Source organism: Podarcis tiliguerta (assembly GCF_965153285.1).
Source record: "Podarcis tiliguerta genome assembly, chromosome: 12".
Classification (NCBI taxonomy): domain Eukaryota; kingdom Metazoa; phylum Chordata; class Lepidosauria; order Squamata; family Lacertidae; genus Podarcis; species Podarcis tiliguerta.
Genome location: NC_139545.1, coordinates 6,657,613 through 6,680,600, shown reverse-complemented (window position 1 = coordinate 6,680,600; position 22,988 = coordinate 6,657,613). Strand labels below are relative to the sequence as shown.

The 22,988-nt window shown below is 43.2% G+C and overlaps 1 protein-coding gene and 1 long non-coding RNA gene across 2 annotated transcripts in view; one reads left to right on the top strand and one right to left on the bottom strand.

The window, feature by feature from the left end:
* Positions 1 to 22,988, top strand: part of NPSR1 (neuropeptide S receptor 1) — a 68,042-nt gene that overhangs the window by 5,698 nt on the left and 39,356 nt on the right. Inside the window, exon 2 of the mRNA XM_083407104.1 lies at positions 6,762 to 6,894. Coding sequence (XP_083263230.1) covers positions 6,762 to 6,894 — 133 coding nt within the window. The remainder of the gene's footprint in view (positions 1 to 6,761; positions 6,895 to 22,988) is intronic.
* The window catches only part of LOC310661329, a 128,240-nt gene that overhangs the window by 89,920 nt on the left and 15,332 nt on the right, over positions 1 to 22,988 (bottom strand). The window lies entirely within an intron of this gene.

The window sequence follows — 22,988 nt, the reverse complement described above, 5'->3', positions numbered from 1 at the left end:
TCGAAATGATTATCATTGGAAGAGTTGTTTATCTGCTGCTTTGGGTGCTATGAATTCTCATGCACAACTAATTATTCCGCCTTTGTTATTTCCACCCGCAATAGCTCAATGACTTACAGAAACTTCAGCCAACTTATTTCATCAAGGAACTTAATGTAATTACTTGCTTGGGAGATGGCCAGTTGCCTTGAAGGGAAAGCTGGTCTGTGAGATCCCACCACACCTTCCACCCTATTTCCTTGCTCCTGAGTGAGAGGAACTCCCTCCAAAAGGTTTTTTTCACCTGGGAAAGAGGAATTGCTGGCTAAATCCACAGTCACTGCTGAGCAAATTCAGCCCGTTTCTTCTTCTTTTTCGATGATAATAATAATAATAATTTATTTATTTATTTATACCCCACCCATCTGGCTGGGTTTCCCCGGCCACTCTAGGCGGCTTCCAGCAAAATACAGTGGTGCCTCGCAAGATGAAAAGAATCCGTTCCGTGAGTCTCTTCGTCTAGTGGTTTTTTCGTCTTGCGAAGCAAGCCCATTAGCGGATTAGCGCTATTAGCGGTTTAGCGGCTATTAGCGGCTATTAAAGGCTTAAGGGATTAGCGGATTAGCTGCTAAAAGGCTATTAGCAGCTTAGTGCCTTAGAAAAAGGGGGTGGGGAGCGAAAAAAACCCCCCAGGAATCGCAAGACATTTTCGTCTTGCGAAGCAAGCCCATAGAGAAATTCGTCCTGTGAAGCACCTCCAAAACGGAAAACCCTTTCGTCTTGCGGGTTTTCCGTCTTGCGAGGCATTCGTCTTGCGGGGCACCACTGTATTAAAATACATTAATTCATCAAATATAAAAAGCTTCCCTAAACAGATGTCTTCTAAAAGTCAGGTAGTTGTTTACAGTGGTACCTCGGGTTACAGACGCTTCAGGTTACAAACACTTCAGGTTACAGACTCCGCTAACCCATAAATAGTACCTCGGGTTAAGAACTTTGCTTCAGGATGAGAACAGAAATCGCGCAGCAGCGGCGCGGGGGCAGCGGGAGGCCCCATTAGCTAAAGTGGTGCTTCAGGTTAAGAACAGTTTCAGGTTAAGAACAGACCTCCGGAACGAATTAAGTTCTTAACCTGAGGTACCACTGTATTTCTTTGACATCTGATGAGAGGGCGTTCCACGGGCGGGTGCCACCACTGAGAAGACCCTCTGCCTGGTTCCCTGTAACTTGGCTTCTTGCAGTGAGGGAACCACCAGAAGGCCCACGGAGGTGGACCTCAGAGTCCGGACAGAACGATGGGGGTGGAGACGCTCCTTCAGATCAAACCATGTAGCATGAAAGTGCATGCTGATACACAGGGTAAAGATATTTAATAAATAATAGTAAATAAATAATATTTATCTGGCACTCCTCTTGTTCCTGTGACTCGGCTGATCAATGAGAAGAACGCTGCAGGCCTTGTAACATTAGGAAGGAACAAAGAGGAAAGAAAGACAAAAGGGTATATTTCTTGGAGCCTCTTCAAACTGACTGGAGAATTGTGGCATTGTCCTGATAGTGTATAAAATGTTGTCAATATATGCACATATCCCAAGGACTGTTGGGCACTCTGCATAACGGCCAGAGAATGCACAAAATTCAAAATTCTGGCCCCATTGATTGCACCAGGCTAAATCATAGGATAAAGCACTTTGTTTCAGCCATGATAAAATAGCACATATCCTCCTAAGAAAATGAATGCGGCGTGAAGCATTGTAGATGTACCAGCAAAGTCTTTCCTTGGAAGTGGTAGCATAAATAAGAGCGATCTTATCCACAAGAGACAGTTGTTGCCACCAAATAAATTGATTTTTTTGTCAAGTAAAAATATCGTTTTATTTTCTCCACAGACCTAAGTTCTTGCAAACATATAAGTGCACGGGTTTGATATTTTTGATGTTGGAAAGATTATTCTTATGCTGATTTAATGTGCTGCCAGGGCAGGGAGATGATCAAGTCATGGAGGAGCAAGCAGTCATAATAATATGCAAGATAAACAGACAACCATTGAGCCAGCCATATGGATGGGAATAATGATTATACACAAGGAGTGTTTTGAGGTTTGGGGAAATTTTATGCACACATGGCTGCTTTTTAAAAGCAAAACATGGATTCAAAGGTGAGTGTAAAAGTTTTCATTGTCACCACAAAAACAGATTTGTTCAGCCTGCATATTTATGCTGTGGTGCTTAGTGTTCAATAGCCCTGAAGCTGGAATTTGTGCTCAGGGGCTGATTATGTTATTCTTCATGGTCACACTCCCTTTTAAGATGAAAACAGGCCAAACAGTGATAGCATTTCCATAACCCACACATGGGGAATGAAAATGCAACTCACTGGACATTATACATTTGCATAGTAATGTGAATACGCATGCTGTAATTCCAAGATAATAATAACAATCATTTATTATTTATACCCCGCCCTTCTGGCTGGATTTCCCCAGCCACTCTGGGCAGCTCCCAATCAAATATTAAAAACACAATACAGCGTTAAACATTAAAAACTTCCATAAACAGGGCTGCCTTCAGATGTCTTTTAAAAGTAGGATAGTTGCTTATTTCCTTGGTATCTGATGGGAGGGCGTTCCACAGGGTGGGCGCCACTACCGAAAAGGCCCTCTGCCTGGTTCCCTGTAGCCTCACTTCTCACAGGGAGGGAACTGCCAGATGGCATTTGGAGCTGGACCTCAGTGTCTGGACAGAACGATGGGGCTGGAGATACTTCTTTAGGTATACTGGGCCAAGACCATTTAGAGCTTTAATGGTCAGCACCAACAGATAAGTCTGACCAAAGTCTGTGTTAAGTTGTGGGCAAACATATCAGATGACACAGCGATTCTTCAAACAGCTCTTGTTTATTCAGAGGCCAGAACAGAACTGAACTGAAGAGCTCAGTCAGCCTGCTTATATAGAGCTCCTGAACAACGTAACTGTAGCAACTTTCTAAAACTATCCAATCACTGAACGTCACTTTCGATCCTTCATTTGCATAACTATCTACAGTATCCCCCTGCTGGCCCAGGGTGAGAACTTCAGTACATAACAGTCTGTGCGTGCAGCACTGTCCTGACAGAGAAGCTTTCTCCCATTGGATGAACTTGTGGGAGAATCTTGGACTTGGAACAGGTTCCAATGTTAGGACTTAGGTTTCATGTTTGTGCTTTAGCCGTGGAGCTCTTCTACACACACACAAAAGGAGTATGGATAACCAACGTGTTTGGCATGTTTCTGGGTGGACTTTTTTGATGGCATCCATTTGTCTCATGAGACAATGGAGGGCGCCTCCATTGGGCATGAAGTCAAACCACTAGGAAATCACAGCGCCTGCTGTGGCTGCAGAAACCGGTAAGCCATAACTCCTGCATCCTGCCCTACTTTTGCTGCATTGGTGGCATTCTTCAAGGCACAAGCCTGGGCAGTGTGTCTGGAAGTCCTGGGCTGCCCAGTCAACAAGACCTCCCTCTCAGCCTTTCTGATGTGGTCCAAAGGAAAGCAGAGCAGGACGTTTGGCGCCAGCTTGGCCGCAGGTGTACAAGGCGCCATCCAACTGCCTAGGGCAGGGGTTGGCCTGTTAACTCCAGTGGAGATCCCTCTGTGGGCCGGATTGCACATGCGCACCCACGATTTCTGGCATCTGCATAGACGCAATTTCCGGTGCTGTGGAAGTGAGTCCCCACGCCGCACCGGTTTAGTGCAGCATGCAGGGACTTGCCGAGTGGGCGGCTCGGTTCGGGGGTGGCTTGTGGGCCAGTTAAACGACCCCCATGCTGACCCCTGGGCTAGGGACTCCGCTCCAGATTTGTGAAGGGTTTGCCTTTTCGGTGGTGGCACCCACCCTGTGGAACACCCTCCCAGCAGATGTCAAAGAGAAGAACAACTACCAGACTTTTAGAAGACATCTGAAGGCAGCCCTGTTTAGGGAAGCTTTTAATGTTTTAATGTTTAATGGACTATTGTATTTTAATATTCTGTTGGGAGCCGCCCAGAGTGGCTGGAGAAACCTAGTCAGATGGGCAGGGTATAAATAAATTATTATTATTATTATTTATTTATTTCTCTCAAAGTTGTCCCACAAGACAATGGGTACTAGGATGCAGTGGTGGAGCAAGCCAATCAGGCGCTTGGGTTGGCATGCATGCCCTGCGCCCAGGGGCGGGGCCAGCCGGGGTAGGATGCTCTGCGGGGCCTCTGAGGAGTCTACCTGCCTCCTCCCACTCAGCCGCCCTACAGCTGAGGAGGAGGCGGCGGGCGGACTATTTGGGGCAGCGCAGACCCTGCGGGGACCCAAGCCATCGCGTCACTCCCAGGAGAGACGCGTGGCTTGGGCATGCTGCAGGCCCCACGGTGAGTGCCACCCGGCATTTTGTCACCCCCCCAGTGGTGACACCGGGGCGGCCCGCCCTCACCACACACCCCTTCCTGCTAGGATGGACTAGGCCAAGTGTAAACAGCAAAAGGCTGAGCAGCCCGCAACAGAACAGAACTGTTTGCTGCACCCAAGGTACCAGTTCTTGTGTTCACCCAAGTTTCACCTCCAGCTTCCAGGACCGGGTCTGGTGACTCTGGCCAGGACAATGTTCGTGTAAGGAGGCCGTTTATGGCTCTCATGCAGGCAGCTGCTGCTCACCTATTAGGCAAGCAGAAAATGAGAAGGGAAAAGGTGACATGCAGTATGGTCCTCTGCATAGGATGTGGATTGAAGCGCCAAATCCAGTGTTTCCCTTTATAGGCAGCCTTTGGGATATGCACTTCTGGGGGGAAATAAATAAATGGTACTACTAATAACCAAATCAATAAAAAATACTACTTGTTGTTAGTATGTATTAAAATCCATCATTTATTACTTATATTTATTATTATTAACTGCTCGTAGCATTGTTAGAAGAATTCTAAAGCCCCACAGCTACTAAAAGAACTATTGAAATAAATTACTCCAAATCAAGCTATGACTTGCAATTCAAAAAGTTGTAGAAATCATGAATCAGTTTAGCATTTTTTGTTACTTTTTTAAAAAAAAGAAAATTAATTTCAGTCAGTGTCAGCATGAAAAAGCATTGGGGACACTTTTTCGTACATTTCTGTGTGCTGCACATCTCCAGCAGTATCCTTGCCTTTGGCAATGGTGTATTTTGGGATGTGATGCCCACAATACAGGAATAGCCTATTTTAGCTCACAATACAGCAATTAAAACAATTAAAAAGCACCGCCAATACATTTGTGTTGCTAGAAAGCATCCCTTTATAGTATGTTGTTGTTTAGTTGTTTAGTCATGTCCGCCTCTTCGTGACCCCATGGACCAGAGCACACCAGGCACTCCTGTCTTCCACTGCCTCCCGCAGTTTGGTCAAACTCATGTTTGTAGCTTCGAGAACACTATCCAACCATCTCATCCTCTGTCGTCCCCTTCTCCTTGTGCCCTCCATCTTTCCCAACATCAGGGTCTTTTCCAGGGAGTCTTCTCTTCTCATGAAGTGGCCAAAGTATTGGAGCCTCAGCTTCATGATCTGTCCTTCAAGTGAGCACTCAGGGCTGATCTCCTTCAGAATGGATAGGTTTGATCTTCTTGCAGTCCATGGGACTCTCAAGAGTCTCCTCCAGCATCACAATTCAAAAGCATCAATTCTTCGGCGATCAGCCTTCTTCATGGTCCAGCTCTCACTTCCATACATCACTACTGGGAAAACCATGGCTTTAACTATACAGTGGTACCTCGGGTTACATATGCTTCAGGTTACATACGCTTCAGGTTACAGACTCTGCTAACCCAGAAATAGTGCTTCAGGTTAAGAACTTTGCTTCAGGATAAGAACAGATATCGGGCTTCTGCGGCGCCGCAGCAGCAGCAGCAGGCCCCATTAGCTAAAGTGGTGCTTCAGGTTAAGAACAGTTTCAGGTTAAGAACGGACCTCCAGAATGAATTAAGTACTTAACCCGAGGTACCACTGTACGGATCTTTGTTGGCAAGTTGATGTCTCTGCTTTTTAAGAAGCTGTCTTCTTATAGTATAAGAAGGTTAATTTTGTGGGAAATAATTCATAATGAATTGAACAAAAGTGTTTTAAAGTACTTTTCCAAAACAAAATAAAACAGAGTCCTTTTTGTTGGGGAAATTCAGACGGAAATTCCCAGGTGTCAAAAAGGGTTATTTATGTATGCCACTACTGCGGCCCATGTTTTGTTAGCCCCCAAATGGAAAACGAGCGAGGTTCCAACTAAAGAAGAATGGCAACTTAAACTGATGGAATATGCGCAGCTTGTGGACCTAACATATAGAACAAGAGAACAAGAAGAACATAGGTTTAGATAAGATTGGAAAATGTTTATTGAATATATGGGGGGAAACTGTGTACATTTGAAAACGTGGGCAGCGTGAAGATAAATTCAACAGTGTAAATAAGTTTTGATGGATGTAATAATGGAATACTGAATGGTTTAGTTTATATAAAATATGCAGGGATTTGGGTTATGCAAAATGAATCATGGAAAGAGAAGAAGGGAAGTCATTGATATTTTAAGGTTGTTTAAATGAATATTCTAAAATGTAAAAAATGTAAAAAATTATACAGAAAAAAGAAGGTTAATTTTGGCTTTGAATGACTAAGGCTTTTAAATACAGAATTAACCAAGCACAAGTTTTAACCGCCGCATCTTTCTGCCACTTGGGTAATGTGCTTAACTGCAGCTCAGCATCTGCTACAACTGGATCCATCCATTTAACACAGTATTTTCTTTCTCTGCAGACAGAACAGCTGGTTACCCTTTGGATTCTTTTCGTCATAACGGTTGTTGGGAACTCCATTGTTTTGCTCTCCACCTGGAGGAGGAAGAGGAAATCCAGAATGACTTTCTTTGTGACCCAGCTGGCCATAACAGGTAAAGCTGTGTCAAAAGGGGGCGTGGATTTGCTCATTTATTTTCACTTGGCAGCAAAAAAAAGAGGATGGTTTTCATACCCAGGGAATGAGCCTTTGTGGAAAAATTTTGCCCTAATACTTGCCTCTTCCATTCGCTGTCCTAGCTCTATTCTGCTGTCTGTCTGATAGAGTTATCCAAGAAACTGGTAAATTTCGCCAAAGGCACAGGAGCACAGGGCGTTCAACATTATCCGGCCTAGGTAGTGGAGTGTCCTCACACACTGGAAGAGACTAACAGAGATGAAGCCACAGCTTTTCCAGAAATGTGGGGTTTTTTGGGGGGGGGATAATGAATGAGGAAAATATAATTTCTTATTGATTGAGTCCATAGATCAGGTAAAAAACTCCAAATTAAAAAACATCCAAAACTTCACATAAAAATATAAATGCAACAAAATGTTGTGCTTGTTTCTGTTAAAACAACGAGAAATTCTATTTTTTTGTAAATTATTTTCATTCAGTTTTACAATTTTATATTCAACACAAACATCATTATCACAAAAAGCATATATGAATCCCAATGACTCAACTTCCTCTTCGGGTTCTCTAAATATTTGCTTCTCCTGCCTATCTTATTCTACCTTAATTTTATAATATTTTAGTTAAATATTATTATATTCTTATAATTTTTGTACCATATTTTTTCACGTTACATCTTACACTTTGTTATTTTATAATTATTACATCTTAACTTGTGTTTTTGTTTTCTTAGTTGTAAGTGTTTACTCAAACCCTACTAGTAGGTCCACCTCTTTACAATATTTCTGTAGGTACAGCATAAATGGTTCCCAATCCTTTTTGAGATCTCTATTGTCTTTGTCTCTAAATTTTCCAGTTGGCTTCGCCATTTCAGCGTATTCCATCAATTTTTCTTGCCATTCTTCTTTCATTGGTATCTTATTGTCTTTCCATTTTGGGGCTAGTAATATCCTAGCCACCATTGTAGTGTGCCGTTGTAGTGTACCTAAATAATTTATTCTGTTCTTTTGGCAAGTCTTGACCTGTAATAGAAATTTTAAAAATATAATCTAGGTTCAAAATCCAGCCTTTGGCATATGCACTTCTCATTAGTGCCTTGTAACAGAAAGGTTGATTTTTCTGTCACATATTTCTTTATTTGTAGAGCCCAATATCTTGAAGAGGGAAAGACTATACCTAGATAATATGATTTTACTTGCTCTATTTCTTTAGAGTCTATGTACTAGTTTTGCAACATTTTTCACTTAGCTAAGACTACTACGAAATTGATGTACAGTGGTGCCCCGCAAGACGAATGCCTCGCAAGACGGAAAACCCGCAAGACGAAAGGGTTTTCCGTCTGCAGAGGCGCTTCGCAAGACGAATTTCCCTATGGGCTTGCTTCGCAAGACGAAAAATGATGGAAAAAAATTGAATTTTTTTTTGCTCCAAAACCCCTTATTCTGAATCGCTAAGCTGCTAAAAGCATTTTAGCAGCAAAACCGCTAATCCCCCACCCCTAAAAGTGCCAATAGCGCTACTCCGTCAATGGGCTTGCTTCGCAAGACGAAAAAACCGCAAGACAAAAAGACTCCCAGAACGGATTCTTTTCGTCTTGTGAGGCACCACTGTATAGTCATGAAATTAAAAGACGCCTGCTTCTTGGGAGAAAAACAATGACAAACCTAGACAGCATCTTAAAAAGCAGAGACATCACCTTGCCAACAAAGGTCCATATAGTTAAAGCTATGGTTTTCCCAGTAGTGATACTTTGGCCACCTCATGAGAAGAGAAGACTCCCTGGAAAAGACCCTGATGTTGGGAAAGATGGAGGGCACAAGGAGAAGGGGACAACAGAGGACGAGATGGTTGGACAGTGTTCTTGAAGCTACCAGCATGAGTTTGACCAAACTGTGGGAGGCAAAGGAAGACAGGAGTGCCTGGTGTGCTCTGGTCCAGGGGGTCATGAAGAGTTGGACACGACTAAACGACTAAACAGCAACAAGACTACTACCTTGGATTTAGCACTGTTAATGACTAGATAATTTTCTGTACAAACTTCTCAGTAATCTCATACCAGTTTATGATGTTGAAAATAAAATCACACCATTGGCACAAAGTGATATCTTCACAGGTCTAGCCATAATGTTAAGCATATCAAAATTTTGGCTATGCAAACTTAGTTCAATAAATTGAACGAAGATAAGGTCTGGTCAGACTCCTTTGTATATAGGAATCCCACATGTAGGAACAGAATTTCAGTCTTTTCAAAACTTTACATGTGTTTCTGTGTAAAGCCACCTGATTGAAAATAATAGCTTCAAATCAATATTTGTTTTTAAACAATTTATCCCCAGAAGTCCATATACAGAATCAGAAGCAGCAAAGAAGTAAATAAAAGCAGTATAAGCCTTTGCTGTGTATTAAATTATCAAATGGAGTAATTTTCAAGGGTTCCTTTCCCAAAGTCTGTCTGCTCTAATCTTTGAAGGAGATGTGCTGTATAAATTTAGGCTCATCTGTCAATCAGGGTGATTGATATATAAATCATGGATCCCTTCTGATTCCCTTTTTCAAATACTGGGACTATAACGTTACATTTCCAACCTTTGCGGTACAACCTATCGATAGTGAGGCAATCCTCATTGCTCTTGAAATTTTCAGTTTGGCAGGAAGTCCTTTCCCGGAGTCTTATTTATTCTTCAATGGCTACATCTAAGATTTTACCTCTTGGGAGGATGCAGGAGGCCATAAAGAGATGGAATTAATATCTAATACAGGAAACGTTCCACAGGATATCCTTCCTATTGCAGTTTCTTCTTTAAACATGTCTGATTAAAAATGCCTCCACATTGAAGCAACGGCAGATATATCTCAAGATAATTTTATTTTGCTTGCCCTGCTTGCCATATGTCCGGATTTCCCCAGCATTTTGCCGATTCAGCGAAAATCCGCCTGCCCGATTCCCAGACATGTTCGGGGAAACCAGGATGTATGGCAGAAATAAGCTGAGTTTGGCCCATTTGCAACCAAAATCAATGTCAGCCCAACATTTAGCCTTAAAAAAACAAGCCAGATTTTCTTGGTTGCTATTTTTTTTTTGTAACCTCATCTAAGTTCTTAACATAGACCCTTATATACAGCCTCCAGGGGAAGTGCATTGAAGATTCACAGCAGATTTCTTAACTTCTATATTATGGGCCTTCAGCTGTGCAATGGAGAGTTTGATGACTCCCAGCTATGGAAGGAAGGCATTGTTTGCAAAAAGCTGTTTTTAATACCGGCAGCTCCTCACTGGTACTAATGATGAGTCATTATTAATATCACACAGTTTTAAGACAGTATTCTAGCACCATAACATTTTGCTGCATGAGCAGTACTCCCACTGCAAACTTATGCCTGCAGGCAGATAAAAGTATACTGTTATCGTTATCCTTCATTTCTTAGAGCATGTGATTGCCCTGGGAAGAATCAAAGGGGGGAAATAAATTAAAGACATTCTCTCCAGATACTTCACAGCCTGGTATTAAGATGCAAAAAGCAGAAGAACAAAGTAAGAAGGTGAAGGGAAAACTAATAAACAATCCAGAAAGTTATACATAAGGAAGCGTATCATGCTCACGTTCATTCCTGCCTTGAGTATTTCTCCTAAAAGTATGATGGAAAGGAGAAATATTTTATTTTATTGTCCTCTCATCATATCTAGACATGGGTGTAAGCCAGGGGAAAAACCTGACCCCTCCCCCAATAAACAAACAAACAAACAAACAAACAAACAAACATAAAAAAAATAGGAATCTTAGAATTTTTTTGACAGATTTTCCTGAGCACTTGGGGTCAAAAAGAAAGCAATTTAAAACAACTGTGGCTGAGACATTTCATTCAGAATCTACTAGACAAAGCCAGACAGAGAATGTTGACAGGGGGATTTCCGCAACATAAATCCTGGGTACGCCCATGTATCTAAGAGCTCCAGAATGCAGTTTGTTAGAGGAAAACAAATTCGAGAAGTTTACAAGCTGAATTATTTATTTATTTGTATCCCCCCCCTCCAAAGTAGTGTACAAGGGGGTGTACAAAGTGGTGCAGAAGTGAATTCCTACCCATTAATGGTTGGAAGTGAAGCAGCCAGTAAATAAGAAATAAAAAAATGCTTCTGCTGGTGTTAGCCAGTTATGACCGGGGGCTAATTCGTCGCATCCTGTGTGATGCTGAAGATAAGAGTGTTTGACTCAGGCAAGGAAATCTGCCTAAATGCAAATACTCCCTTCCTCCCCATTTCACACCTAAGGGGTCTCTGGGTTCAAATTTCCACTAAGCCACAAAGCTTTCTGGGTGGCCTTGAACAAGTCACTATCTGGCTAACCCAGGACCTTTCAGAGGTCTAAGGAGGTCCGGGCTACTTCCAGGGTATGAGGCTGCCAGGCTTCAGGGAATCTCACCCCCCTCCCTCCCAGCAGTCTACCTGTAATGGAAAGACAAGAAGCTCTTACCAAGGTCTTTTATTCAATATTCACAGAGAGTCATAGAAATGCTGTCTCTTAGATAATGGCGTTGATCCAAGTAAATCCCTATATCGGCTGATCTGTCCTTTCTGCCTCTGAGCTTTCTGTTCACCTACTCTCAATGCCCGCCAGGTCCTGGGTGAGGGGGGCAGGGGCGGAGGAAGGGGGTGCGGTGGGGCGGATTGCCCCGGGTGTCTTCGCTGAGGGGGGTGAAATTTGGCACGCCATCCGCCCGCGACTCCCAAGCCTATCCTGAGCCGGCGGGGAAAGTGAGGGAGCTGCGCTACTTTGCCAGTGACATTTCCCCCTTCCCCCTCCATTTTGACAGCTGAGGGAGGCTTGGGAGTTGCAGGCGGGCGGCACACTAAATGTCTGCCATCGGCAGCTCACTCCGCCCCCGGCTGCAGGGTGCACACGCGCCGTTCCATGCACCTGAGCAGCTATTCTGCACCTCGGAGGGTACCCTCCAACCTGCCCCCTCAGGAACTTGCCCGCCCTGGGCAGCACAGGATGGGGGGGGGGGGATCTGAGAAGCTTTCCAAAGACATTGTCAGCTGTCTCTGCCCTGGTGCTTCTTCTTCTTCCTACTCCTCTCCCAATATTCCCCAGCTTCTCCCCACTGCAGCCTCTGAACTGTGACCTTCTGCAAACCACTGTTCTAAATCTATACTGTCTCCCTCTTCTCTGGGAAGTGCATAGAAGGTTGGGGTCGGTCTCCACCATTCAGTCCCGTCCCTGACAGAGGCCCGAAGCCGTAATAAAAATAAAAATGGCAATACCTGAAAACAAAAATTAAGGTACTAAAAATAGAGTGTGATACCATTTGATTTTTTTACATATATAATAAAAAGCATTTTCTAGCAGATAGCATATGTCACATTTTGTTATGATGTACATCAAGCAAGTCGCAAAATATATCATATGCCCCCCAAATTATCAAGTGTCTAAATCTGAGATCCCTTTGAGTTTGAGTCCACAAGGCCAATTGGCCCTCTGGAGGGCCTACCTTGAGGGTTGTTGTGATCATAACAAGGGATAATTCATTGCTCTGAGCTTCGTGGAGATCCTAGCCCAACTTACCTGACAGTAAACCCCACAGAATTCAATAGGACTCACTTTTAAATAGATATGGATAGAATTGTACTGCAAGGCAGGATTTGGGATAAAATAAAATAAAAATCAAATTGTTTAATTTATGCAGTTTGCAGATTCCTTTCTCTCTGTCCTATGTAGACTTCCCTTATTCCTAACATTAAGAATAAATTTACCGGTACTTTTAATATCCTGGTGTTCCAGTCCTAATACATTCTGTTGGACTTTAGACTTAGCAATTTAAACAAATACTGGGGTGTAATGCTCCAGTGCTTAAATTAAACAGTGTTTTTCATTACTTCACCAGAATGGTCTTCAGAATAACTCAGCGAGTTTTGTGTGAAAAAGAAAATGAACTTATGCACTTTGAGGACTGAAGAATATATTAGTTTATAGAAAGTGAACTTGTTGGGTGTTATCTTGGAGTGGATATTTTGAATGATTTTCTATATATATATCTGGCAGACAAAGAACCAGAAGTTCTCTCTCCCTCCCCCTCCCCCTCCACGCTTTTTCTTTTTATCTTCCTTCCTCCCTCCCTCCCTCCCTCCCTCCTTTCTTTTATTTTCTTCGTTTTGGTTTGTGTTTTTATTTAGATAAGTTTTTATCTTTGATAAAAAAATATCTGATATTTGATTTTTTTTAAAAAAAAAAACTTTAATAAAATTTATTTTAAAAATTAATAATAACTCAGCCATTCACCTGTTATAAGAAAAAAACAACTGCTCCTTTTCCCTTATGGGGTACCCAAGAGCCTGTATAGTGTCCTTATGTAGGTTTTCCATCGGTAGGAGAAAATAACAGGGGCCAGCAAGAGAATATTGAGAAGCAAAGCAGCTAGTAAGCCTGATCTTTATTAACTGTTGCAACAGGGTGCTCCCCCACACGCAGGAGAGGAGGACCCAGAACAATGGTGTGCAAGCCCTTATATAGACTTTTGAAATTGCCCACCCTGTAGCTCAGGGTAAAGGTAAAGGGACCCCTGACCATTAGGTCCAGTCGTGGCCGACTCTGGGGTTGCGGCGCTCATCTCGCTTTATTGGCCGAGGGAGCCGGCGTACAGCTTCCGGGTCATGTGGCCAGCACGACTAAGCTGCTTCTGGTGAACTAGAATAGCGCACAGAAACGCCGTTTACCTTTCCGCCGGAGCGGTACCTATTTATCTACTTGCACTTTGGGGCGTGCTTTCGAACTGCTAGGTTGGCAGGAACAGAGACCAAGCAACGGGAGCTCACCCCGTCACAGGGATTCAAACCGCTGACCTTCTGATCAGCAAGTCCTAGGCTCTGTGGTTTAACCCACTGCACCATCCGCTCAAGACCACCCCCCAAAACATCATCCATACATCACAGAAGGGAGGTCTACAGCAGAATCCTGTCTGGCAGGAAACCTGTTAATGGGTTTACCTGGAGAGCTGGTCATTCTTTTGTGATGATAAATACCAGGTCACAGGCTCACCCTATTCATACACAAATGTTCCCTTAAGGCAGGATTTGTGAGCACAGAGACAATGGAGAGGTTTTTCACATTTCCATCCAAACTGCAGAGGAATATTTGAGGTCACTGAAAGCGTCAAAATGGCTTTAGGACTGTTTTCCTGTACTGTTTCAGACATGTGGTTTATATATTTATGTATGTGTTTGCCTGGTACATTTATGAACATTTATTTTAAATCTTAGACCTTATAATTCTCACAACACACCTTTATAATTAGCAAATATTTACCAAAGAGAACAAAGCTGAAGTTCATTCTACAGCACACAAAGCCAGATTTCACAATGACTTGCTAAAACCCTCCAACTCTCACAAAAGCAAAGAGAATGTAATGGGGGGATATATTTAATGGTTTTCAAATACAAACCTTCGATCAAAGCAGAGCAATGCAGGAATATAACAAAAGAATAATAGTGTGGAAGACTGATCAATATTACAGTATAATGAAACAAAAGACATGTATCATTCAATGAAATGTAATAGAACGTGGTTCTAAAACACTCTCTTAAATCAAAGTAGGTTGTTTCGCAAAGTCATTTAGAAAGGGCATCAAAACTTGTCACCAAGAGAACAGTTTAAATTACCCCTTGTCAGATTTTTGTAATAGTACTTTGCTTCTGGTTATTGATTTGGAGATTATGGGATGAATCACCACTTTGCAGCATGCCGGAGCCCCAGAAAGGATGTCTTAAATCCCACAAGCTAGAATCTGAATGACAAGCCATGAGGAAACAAAGGTTGACAGACTTTTGCTTTTTAAGGTCAATGTTATTTTTGAATGAATCTCTGAATTCTGAAATTATTCTTGGTTAATACCCTAAGGCAGGCAAAGAGGAGCCAGACTAAGGATAGTGCTGTGTTCATTTGCATTTTGGGAGAGAAGGGTGGTTTTGGCTTGCCTATCGGGTGAAAATAAATCAAATGAACTCTTTCCACGGATCAGACAACTGAGCCACACTCTAGTGAAAGATATTCAAGTGCAGAAACAGGCTTTATCCACATAATTCTGCTGGCTGGATATGCAACAGGAATAACGACACTCAGCCAGAAAGCTCCTTCTGGTTCCACAAGGAGGAACATTATAAATTACCACCTGCTTTTCTGTGGCTTCATTCCACACATGGATTCCACGGGAGGAGGATGACAGAAGCTCAGGATTTTTTGTGGGGCTGGGTCTTTATTCCCCCCTCCCCTCCTGTTATAGCGATCTCTAGTGAAACAAGTTTTGCAGGGCCTTGAAGCCTGTGTAACCTGTTTGAACAGGAAAAAAAAATAGCAGGGGGAATTGAATTTTCTATACAATGTATAAGCATGGAGCCTTTAAGACTCTGGCAGCACAATCTTGTACATGTCTACTCAAATGTAAGTCCCCCTGAGCTTAATGTGGCTGAAATAAGTGAGTACAGGGTTGCAGCCTGAGAAATATCCGTCTCCACAGAGACGGCTCTGAAGTGCCTTTTCCATGCCAGTTTCATCTGCGAGTGAGAGGCAGACTGAGTGTAAGGCCAATAGACAGAGCCAGAGAAAAAGGAGCTCCTACCATGCTAACCTCTTTTTGAATACACAGGGACAAGCCTCCTGCGTCATCTCTGACACATGAATCCTGCTTCCTTTTGCCAAGTGCATGCTAGATTTTGCCAAAATGACTCAATGGCAGAGCAACACTCCCAATTCCCTTCTGAACTGAGTCATTCACTTCATTCTTGTTATGTACTGAAGTTCTCACCCTGTGCCAGCAGCGGGATACTGTAGATAGTTTTCACTCAGGTCCGCATATGTAAATAAGGAATTGAATTGTTCAGTGATTGGATAGTTACAGAAAGTTGCTACTGTTGCTTTGTAGTTGAGCGCTATATAAGCAGGTTAGCTGAATCCTTCAGTTCAGTTCTGTTCTGGCCTGTGAATAAACAAGAGCTGTTTGAAGAATCGCTGTGTCCTCTGATATATTCACCCACAACATAACAATTCTGAAGACTGCACATTAGACCAGGCAGTGGCGTAGGAAGGGGGGTGCGGTGGGTGTGGTCCGCCCCGGGTGTCATCACTGAGGGGGGGTGACAAAATGGCAAAAATATGAGTTTTAAAGTAAAAAAAAAAAAAGGGCTAACGAAACTTTTTAGTTCTGTCAACAAACACAACAAAGCGCGGCTGGCACTGGGCGCCACACCGGGGGGCTGGCACTTCCCACAGGCCCTGCAGTGTGCCCGAGCCATGCGTCTCTCCTGGGAGTGATGTGCTGGCTTGGGCGCCTGCAGGCTCCGCGCTGCCTGAAACGGCAGTGTGGGACCTGCGCCTGCCCTCCGCCTCTCACTCAGCTTCCCTACAGCTGAGGGGAGGCGGTGGGCATATGTGGTCTTAGAGTTCTTAACCAAAAGACATTTCTTCCAGCGATAGACCTACATTGGCTCCCAGTACGTTTCTGAGCACAATTCAAAGTGTTGGTGCTGACCTTGAAAGCCCTAAACGGTCTCGGCCCAGTATATCTGAAGGAGCATCTCCACCCCCATCGTTCTGCCCGGACACTGAGGTCCAGCGCCGAGGGCCTTCTGGCGGTTCCCTCACTGTGAGAAGTGAGGCTACAGGGAACCAGGCAGAGGGCCTTCTTGGTAGTGGCACCCGTCCTGTGGAACGCCCTCCCATCAGATGTCAAAGAGATAAACAACCACCTGACATTTAGAAGACATCTGAAGGCAGTCCTGTTTAGGGAAGTTTTTAATGTGTGACATTTTAATGTATTTTTAATCTTTGGTGGAAGACACCCAGAGTGGGGTACAAATAATATATTATTATTATTAGTAGTAGTAGTAGTAGTAGTAGTAGTAGTAGTAGTATTGTGTGTTTACTTCTGATACTTGATTGATGTGCACCATATTGAGTTGTTTGTTCTGTAATGTTGAATACGGAAAACCTATATAAAAAAGTTTTTGTTGCCTTTAAAAGTTTGGGGCAATGGAAATACAAATAACAATGTTGTTTTGTCTCTGAGTCACACTGCAATGGACTCCAGCTCTTGAGAAGTATGCATCACAATGTATTATGAGAGATATGGAATAATCAAATGTGATAACATCTTGTTACAAGCAGGGAACTCAAGCAATAAAAAGAAGAAACCAAATCATTTTATCTTTGCTTACTGCTCAGTGCTGATGCATTATCTGAATGCATAGCAGTTTATAAATCCTGAAATAAAGTTGTGTTTGTGTATAGGATCGCAGCCTTAGGTACTCATCTGAGCAATATGAGTAAACAGAAAAAAAAAAGAAAAAGTATGAAACAACCCCCTCACCTAATATTTATATGTGTCTGTGTGTAAACTCATCATTTCCTCTTATACAGTGGCTATAAACAATTGTACCTTTAGAAGTTAGTGTTAACATTTATTAATATTCATGCTTTTGACCTAAATTTTCCTTTGGCAAGTTTAATAAAGTCATTTGATTGGCACCTCTTCAGAGGGAGATTAATTGAAAGCTTTTGTGAGGCAACTGTCAAGTTCTATTTAAGTCCCAAATCCTTTGGGATATGGTTTCGAAAATTAACATGTTAATATTAGGGAAATTTCTTTCAGGTGGCCCGTGTCAACTTTGGGATGTCATCAAGGGACAGATGGTGTCAGAAAAGTCCTGCAAATTATTATTTATTAAACCTGCTTATCATTTCGTGAGGCAATAAATGTTCAGATATAATCACTTATTGTAGAAAACCCAGCACAGTAACCTATAATTAAAAGCTTCATAAATATTCTGATGTGGCTCAAACTGCATATTAACAAAGAGCCTATCTCTAGTTTTGTTTTGTGTGTTGAAGCACAACAGTATAAAACATTCTGGATAAGCTGCAGTTAAGAGTGGAAGAAGGGTGAAGACAGACCCTCCAAGTGCCCCTATTTTCCAGGGATTTAGAGAAGCCGTCCGGGTTTCCGATTTGATCCCGGAATATCCCGCTTTTCCTTAGGATGTCCCTGTTTTCATCGGAGAAATGTTGGAGGGTATGTGAAGAGAATCTACAGTGGCACCTCGGGTTAAGTACTTAATTCGTTCTGGAGGTCCGTACTTAACCTGAAACTGTTCTTAACCTGAAGCACCACTTTAGCTAATGGGGCCTCCTGCTGCCGCTGGAGCACGATTTCTGTTCTCATCCTGAAGCAAAGTTCTTAACCTGAAGCACTATTTCTGGGTTAGCGGAGTCTGTAACCTGAAGCGTATGTAACCTGAAGCGTATGTAACCCGAGGTACCACTGTAGTAGTCAAAGAGAGATCATCAGGGGGTTTGGGCTGGGTGTCCATCAATATGCGGATGATACCCAGCTCTACCTCTCTTTCAAATCAGAACCAGTGAAGGTGGTGAAGGTCCTGTGCGAGTGTCTGGAGGCGGCTGGAGGATGGATGGCAGCTAACAAATTGAGGTTGAATCCTGACAATACAGAAGTACTGTTCTTGGGGGACAGGGGGCGGGTGGGTGTGGAGGATTCCCTGATCCTGAATGGGGTAACTGTGCCCCTGAAGGACCAGGTGTGCAGCCTGGGAGTCATTTTGGACTCACAGCTTTCCATGGAGGCGCAGGTTAATTCTGTGTCCAGGGCAGCTGTCTACCAGCTCCATCTGGTACGCAGGCTGAGACCCTACCTTAACTCTTTCTCATATAGCTGCTTTTAAAGCTCAGAATCCTCATTCCCCTCCCATTCAGGGCTGCTTTTGTTGCTTGTTTGCTTGGGTTTAAAAAAAAAAAAAACAGAACAAGAGAATGCAGAGAAAACAACTGCAGTTGTCAATGGATTCTGGAAGGGTACCCAAGTTAGTCTGTTGCAGAAAAAATAGGTATCTTGTGGCACCTTAAAAGTCTAATGGGTTTGATTATGGCACAAGTTTGTATGGTTTTTTTGTTGCCCAAGGGCCTGTGCATCAGATCGCATATTCACAGCAGAGACTTTGGTCACATCTCTAACCATATACAGTGGTGCCCCGCAAGACGAATGCCTCGCAAGACGGAAAACCCGCTAGACGAAAGGGTTTTCCGTTTTCAGAGGTGTTTCGCAGGACGAATTTCTCTATGGGCTTGCTTCGCAAGACGAAAATGTCTTGCATTTTTTTTCACTCCCCACCCCCTTTTTCTAAGGCGCTAAGCTGCTAATAGCCTTTTAGCAGCTAATCCGCTAATCCCTTAAGCCTTTAATAGCCGCTAATAGCCGCTAATAGCCGCTAAACCGCTAATAGCGCTAATAGCGCTAATCCGCTAATAGGGTTGCTTCGCAAGACAAAAAAACCGCTAGACGAAGAGACTCGCGGAACGGATTAATTTCGTCTTGCGAGGCACCACTGTACAGTCATACCTCGGGTTAAATGTGCTTCAAGTTGAGCATTTTCAGGTTACACTCCGCGGCAACCCGGAAGTAACAGAGCGCATTACTTTCGGATTTTGCTACTCGTGCATGCACAGACGCTCAAAATGACGTCACCCACATGTGCGGAAGCGGCAAAACGTGACCTGCACATGTGCAGACTTGCAGTTGCGGGTTGCATTCGCTTCAGAGGTACCGCGGTATTTAAAGCATATGGTTTCCCTCAAAGAGTCATGGGAACTGCAGTTGATCCCTCGCACAGCTACACTCCCCAGCACACTTGACAGACAACAGATCCCAGGATTCTTTGGGGGAAGCTGTGTGCTCTAAATGTATGGTGTGATTGTAACTTTCGGTAGAATTTGCCATGCAATTTTCACAGCACTTGTAATCCATGTTAGATACTTGGGGAATTATATGAACTTCATGAAAACATAGAATTAAAAGTTTGGGGCAGAGGCAGTCAGGGGTATGAATGAGCTTTCAGAACATCATCCAAAAGTCTCGTCACTATGCCAGGACTATGTGGGCTTTAGGCTGTGGGTTGCTCCAGCTCCTAGTAGATTCTAAAATCTACAATGCAGCCCTTAGCGAAAGATGAGGGCAAAACACCACAAAACAATGCTAACTGGGTTTTCCCAAAGTTAATTTGCTGGCAAATTATTCCGGGAGGAAAAACACAAGTATCTGTTTCACTGCATGAATGAAGCGTACCTCCAGTTTGAATCCAGAAGGAACAACAAACTCTTGCATGAAAAGAAACACTCAGCTGTTGCTTCGGGACTATGAAGTGCTTTTGTGGCGATCAAGAGAACTCTTTAGAATCTGAAGCATTTCATTTAAATGAATGGAGCCTGTTCTGCTTATATCTTCCCGAAGATGCAGTGTCATGCCCTTCCGTGCTAACGGAAATGCAAAATTCAAATCTGGATGGAAGAATAGAATTTGTGTACATTTGTGGTATCTGAATTTCCTGTTAAAAAACCAGTAAAAGTGTTAAGTTGCGGGTTGACATAGCAGACAACACAGCGATTTCTCCAAAGCAGCTCTTTATTTTGTAAGCTGGAACAGAACAGAACTGCAAACAGCTCAGCCGGCCTGCTTTTATAGGCAGCCGGCTGTCAACATTGTAGCAACAACAACCCAGGGTTTCCCGCCTAAACTAACTGACGTGGACCTGAGTGAAAACTATCTACAGTATCCCCCTGCTGGCCCAGGGTGAGAACTTCAGTACATAACAGAAAGTACAAATAGTAGATTTGTACAGTGGTACCTCGGGTGGCGCTGTGGCTTAAACCACTGAGCCTAGGGCTTGCCGATCAGAAGGTCAGTGGTTTGAATCCCCATGACGAGTTTACCTTCCCGCCAGAGCAGTACCTATTTATCTACTTGCACTTTGATGTGCTTTCAAACTGCTAGGTTGGCAGGAGCAGGGACCAAGCAATGGGAGCTCACCTCGTCGTGGGGATTCGAACCGCCAACCTTTTGATCAGCCAGTCCTAGGCTCTGTGGTTTAACCCACAGCGCCACCATCTATTTCCTTCCTTTTCAACTTTAAAGTGGGATAGTGGGGCAGGGAGACCCCTTCTGGGTGTTGCATCTTAACAGCTGCCTTTTTAATATAAGGGAGCGGGGTTGATGTTATGGTTATTTATACAGAGAAGTTATTGAGAATAAGTGCCAGAATCGTAAAAAACAATGAATTCAATAAAATATTGGCTTTTGTGTTCAGTATGCCTCCTGTATGCCCTTGGATCAAACATCAGCAGAATAATTTGCTTTTATGTCAAAGAATAGCAGTCAGCCGGTAGCTTTTGTCTTTAGAGTATTCTGACTATATAATTAGTTCAAGGGCTGGGACTACACAAGGTAAAGTTCTGCTCTCTTCTTCTGCTTTCGTTTACCTACTGTAACATGGAAAGCTAAAACCGGAATTGCCGGGAAGGCAAATGTCTCCAGCATATAACTGCAACTGTAATCATTTAAACAGAGGTTAATTAGAGAGAGATTAGCAATGATAGAGTTAAGAGTGCTGTTCTACAGCAGCTGCTGAGGTCGCTAAGGATGCTTCTTTATATTCTGTTTTATATTCTGCTGCTTGAGCAGGTTTTATCACGGGGGATATTTGAAAATATTGTTTTGCAGCATTTGCCCAATCCTTCTCAGAGGGACTTACTCCCAAGTAAATGGACAGAAGATTGCAGCAGTGGCCTACTTTCATTTTCCAAAAATAAATCAGCAACATCCGAGTGGCTGAATAGAAGAGAGACACAAAAGCATAATCAATTTCAAAGCTGAAGTTAGGAAACAGACCCAGTTCCTATTATGTTATGCAGGTCTCTCAGGGCAGTTATTCATTGCGACTCCTCATTCGCAGTTGAAATAGGAGCAAGAGAAATAATACCCTTATAAGCAAGTGAAATCTGTACCAACATTACTTTTACACAGGAATAGGGAGTAGTGTGTGGCCCTCCAGATGTTGTTGGACTACAACTCTCATCGTCCCCAGCTAGGATGGCCAAGATTTAGGACAGTGGGACTTGTAGTCCAACAAGATATGGGGGTCACAGGTTCCCAATCACTGCTTTAACACCCCAAAGACAATGTACTGTATGACATTGTCTGTAAATTCAATGGCGTGGAATGTGAGGACAGCTTGAGCAGTACAGATTTTGGGTATTGAACACACACACAAATCCACACACACACTTTCACTGGTGTGGTCATAAATTAATGTTGCATGTTAGCAGTTTTTCTGAATCAAGGACTGCAAAAAACAAATAAATATTGAAGTTGTGTTCAACTATATAGAGCAAATCAACTATTATGCTGTATACTGTGCTTAGTAAGCAACCATGGAAGGGGCAGGCAGAAGGAATCCCTGGATCTACTGGTAGATTACACTATGATTCACAGTAGATCAGCAACCCAATGGGCAGGGATTTGGGGTCTAGAGTTCCATTCAGCAGAGTGAGTCTCCAGCAAGGCTACTTTAGTACATGTTGAAATAAATTAAATAGTACACTTCATAATCTAAACAGCTTTCCTGCCACAAGACCATTAAGTTCAGGGTTTAAAATGATCTAAGCATATCATTCTTTGAAAATGTTTTCTCCCTCCTCTGGGTAAGCGATTAGTAACTCTGCTGTAGATTGGTGCTTGTACATGCAGGTTATCCCAGTGTGTGTGGAGGCAGCTGGCAGCTGGCTCTGACCGCTGTGCCGCCATTTTGAAATTGGCTCCAGCTGCTGCAGGACCATTTCAGACCTGCCTTCACCTCAAAGTCCAGTTGTTGGACCTATTTAAGCAAACCACACAAAGTAGATTCCACAAGCCTGAATACAGTGGTGCCCCGCAAGACGAATGCCTCGCAAGACGGAAATCCCGCTAGACGAAAGGGTTTTCCGTTTTTCGATGCGCTTCGCAGGACAAATTTCCCTATGGGCTTGCTTCGCAAGACGAAAATGTCTTGCGAGTCTTGAGATTTTTTTTCGCTCCCCACCCCCTTTTTCTAAGCCACTAAACCGCTAATAGCCTTTTAGCAGCTAATCCGCTAATCCGCTAAACCTTTAATAGCCTTTAATAGCCGCTAAACCGCTAATAGCACTAATCCGCTAAGCCGCTAATAGGGTTGCTTCGCAAGACGAAAAAAACGCTAGACGAAGA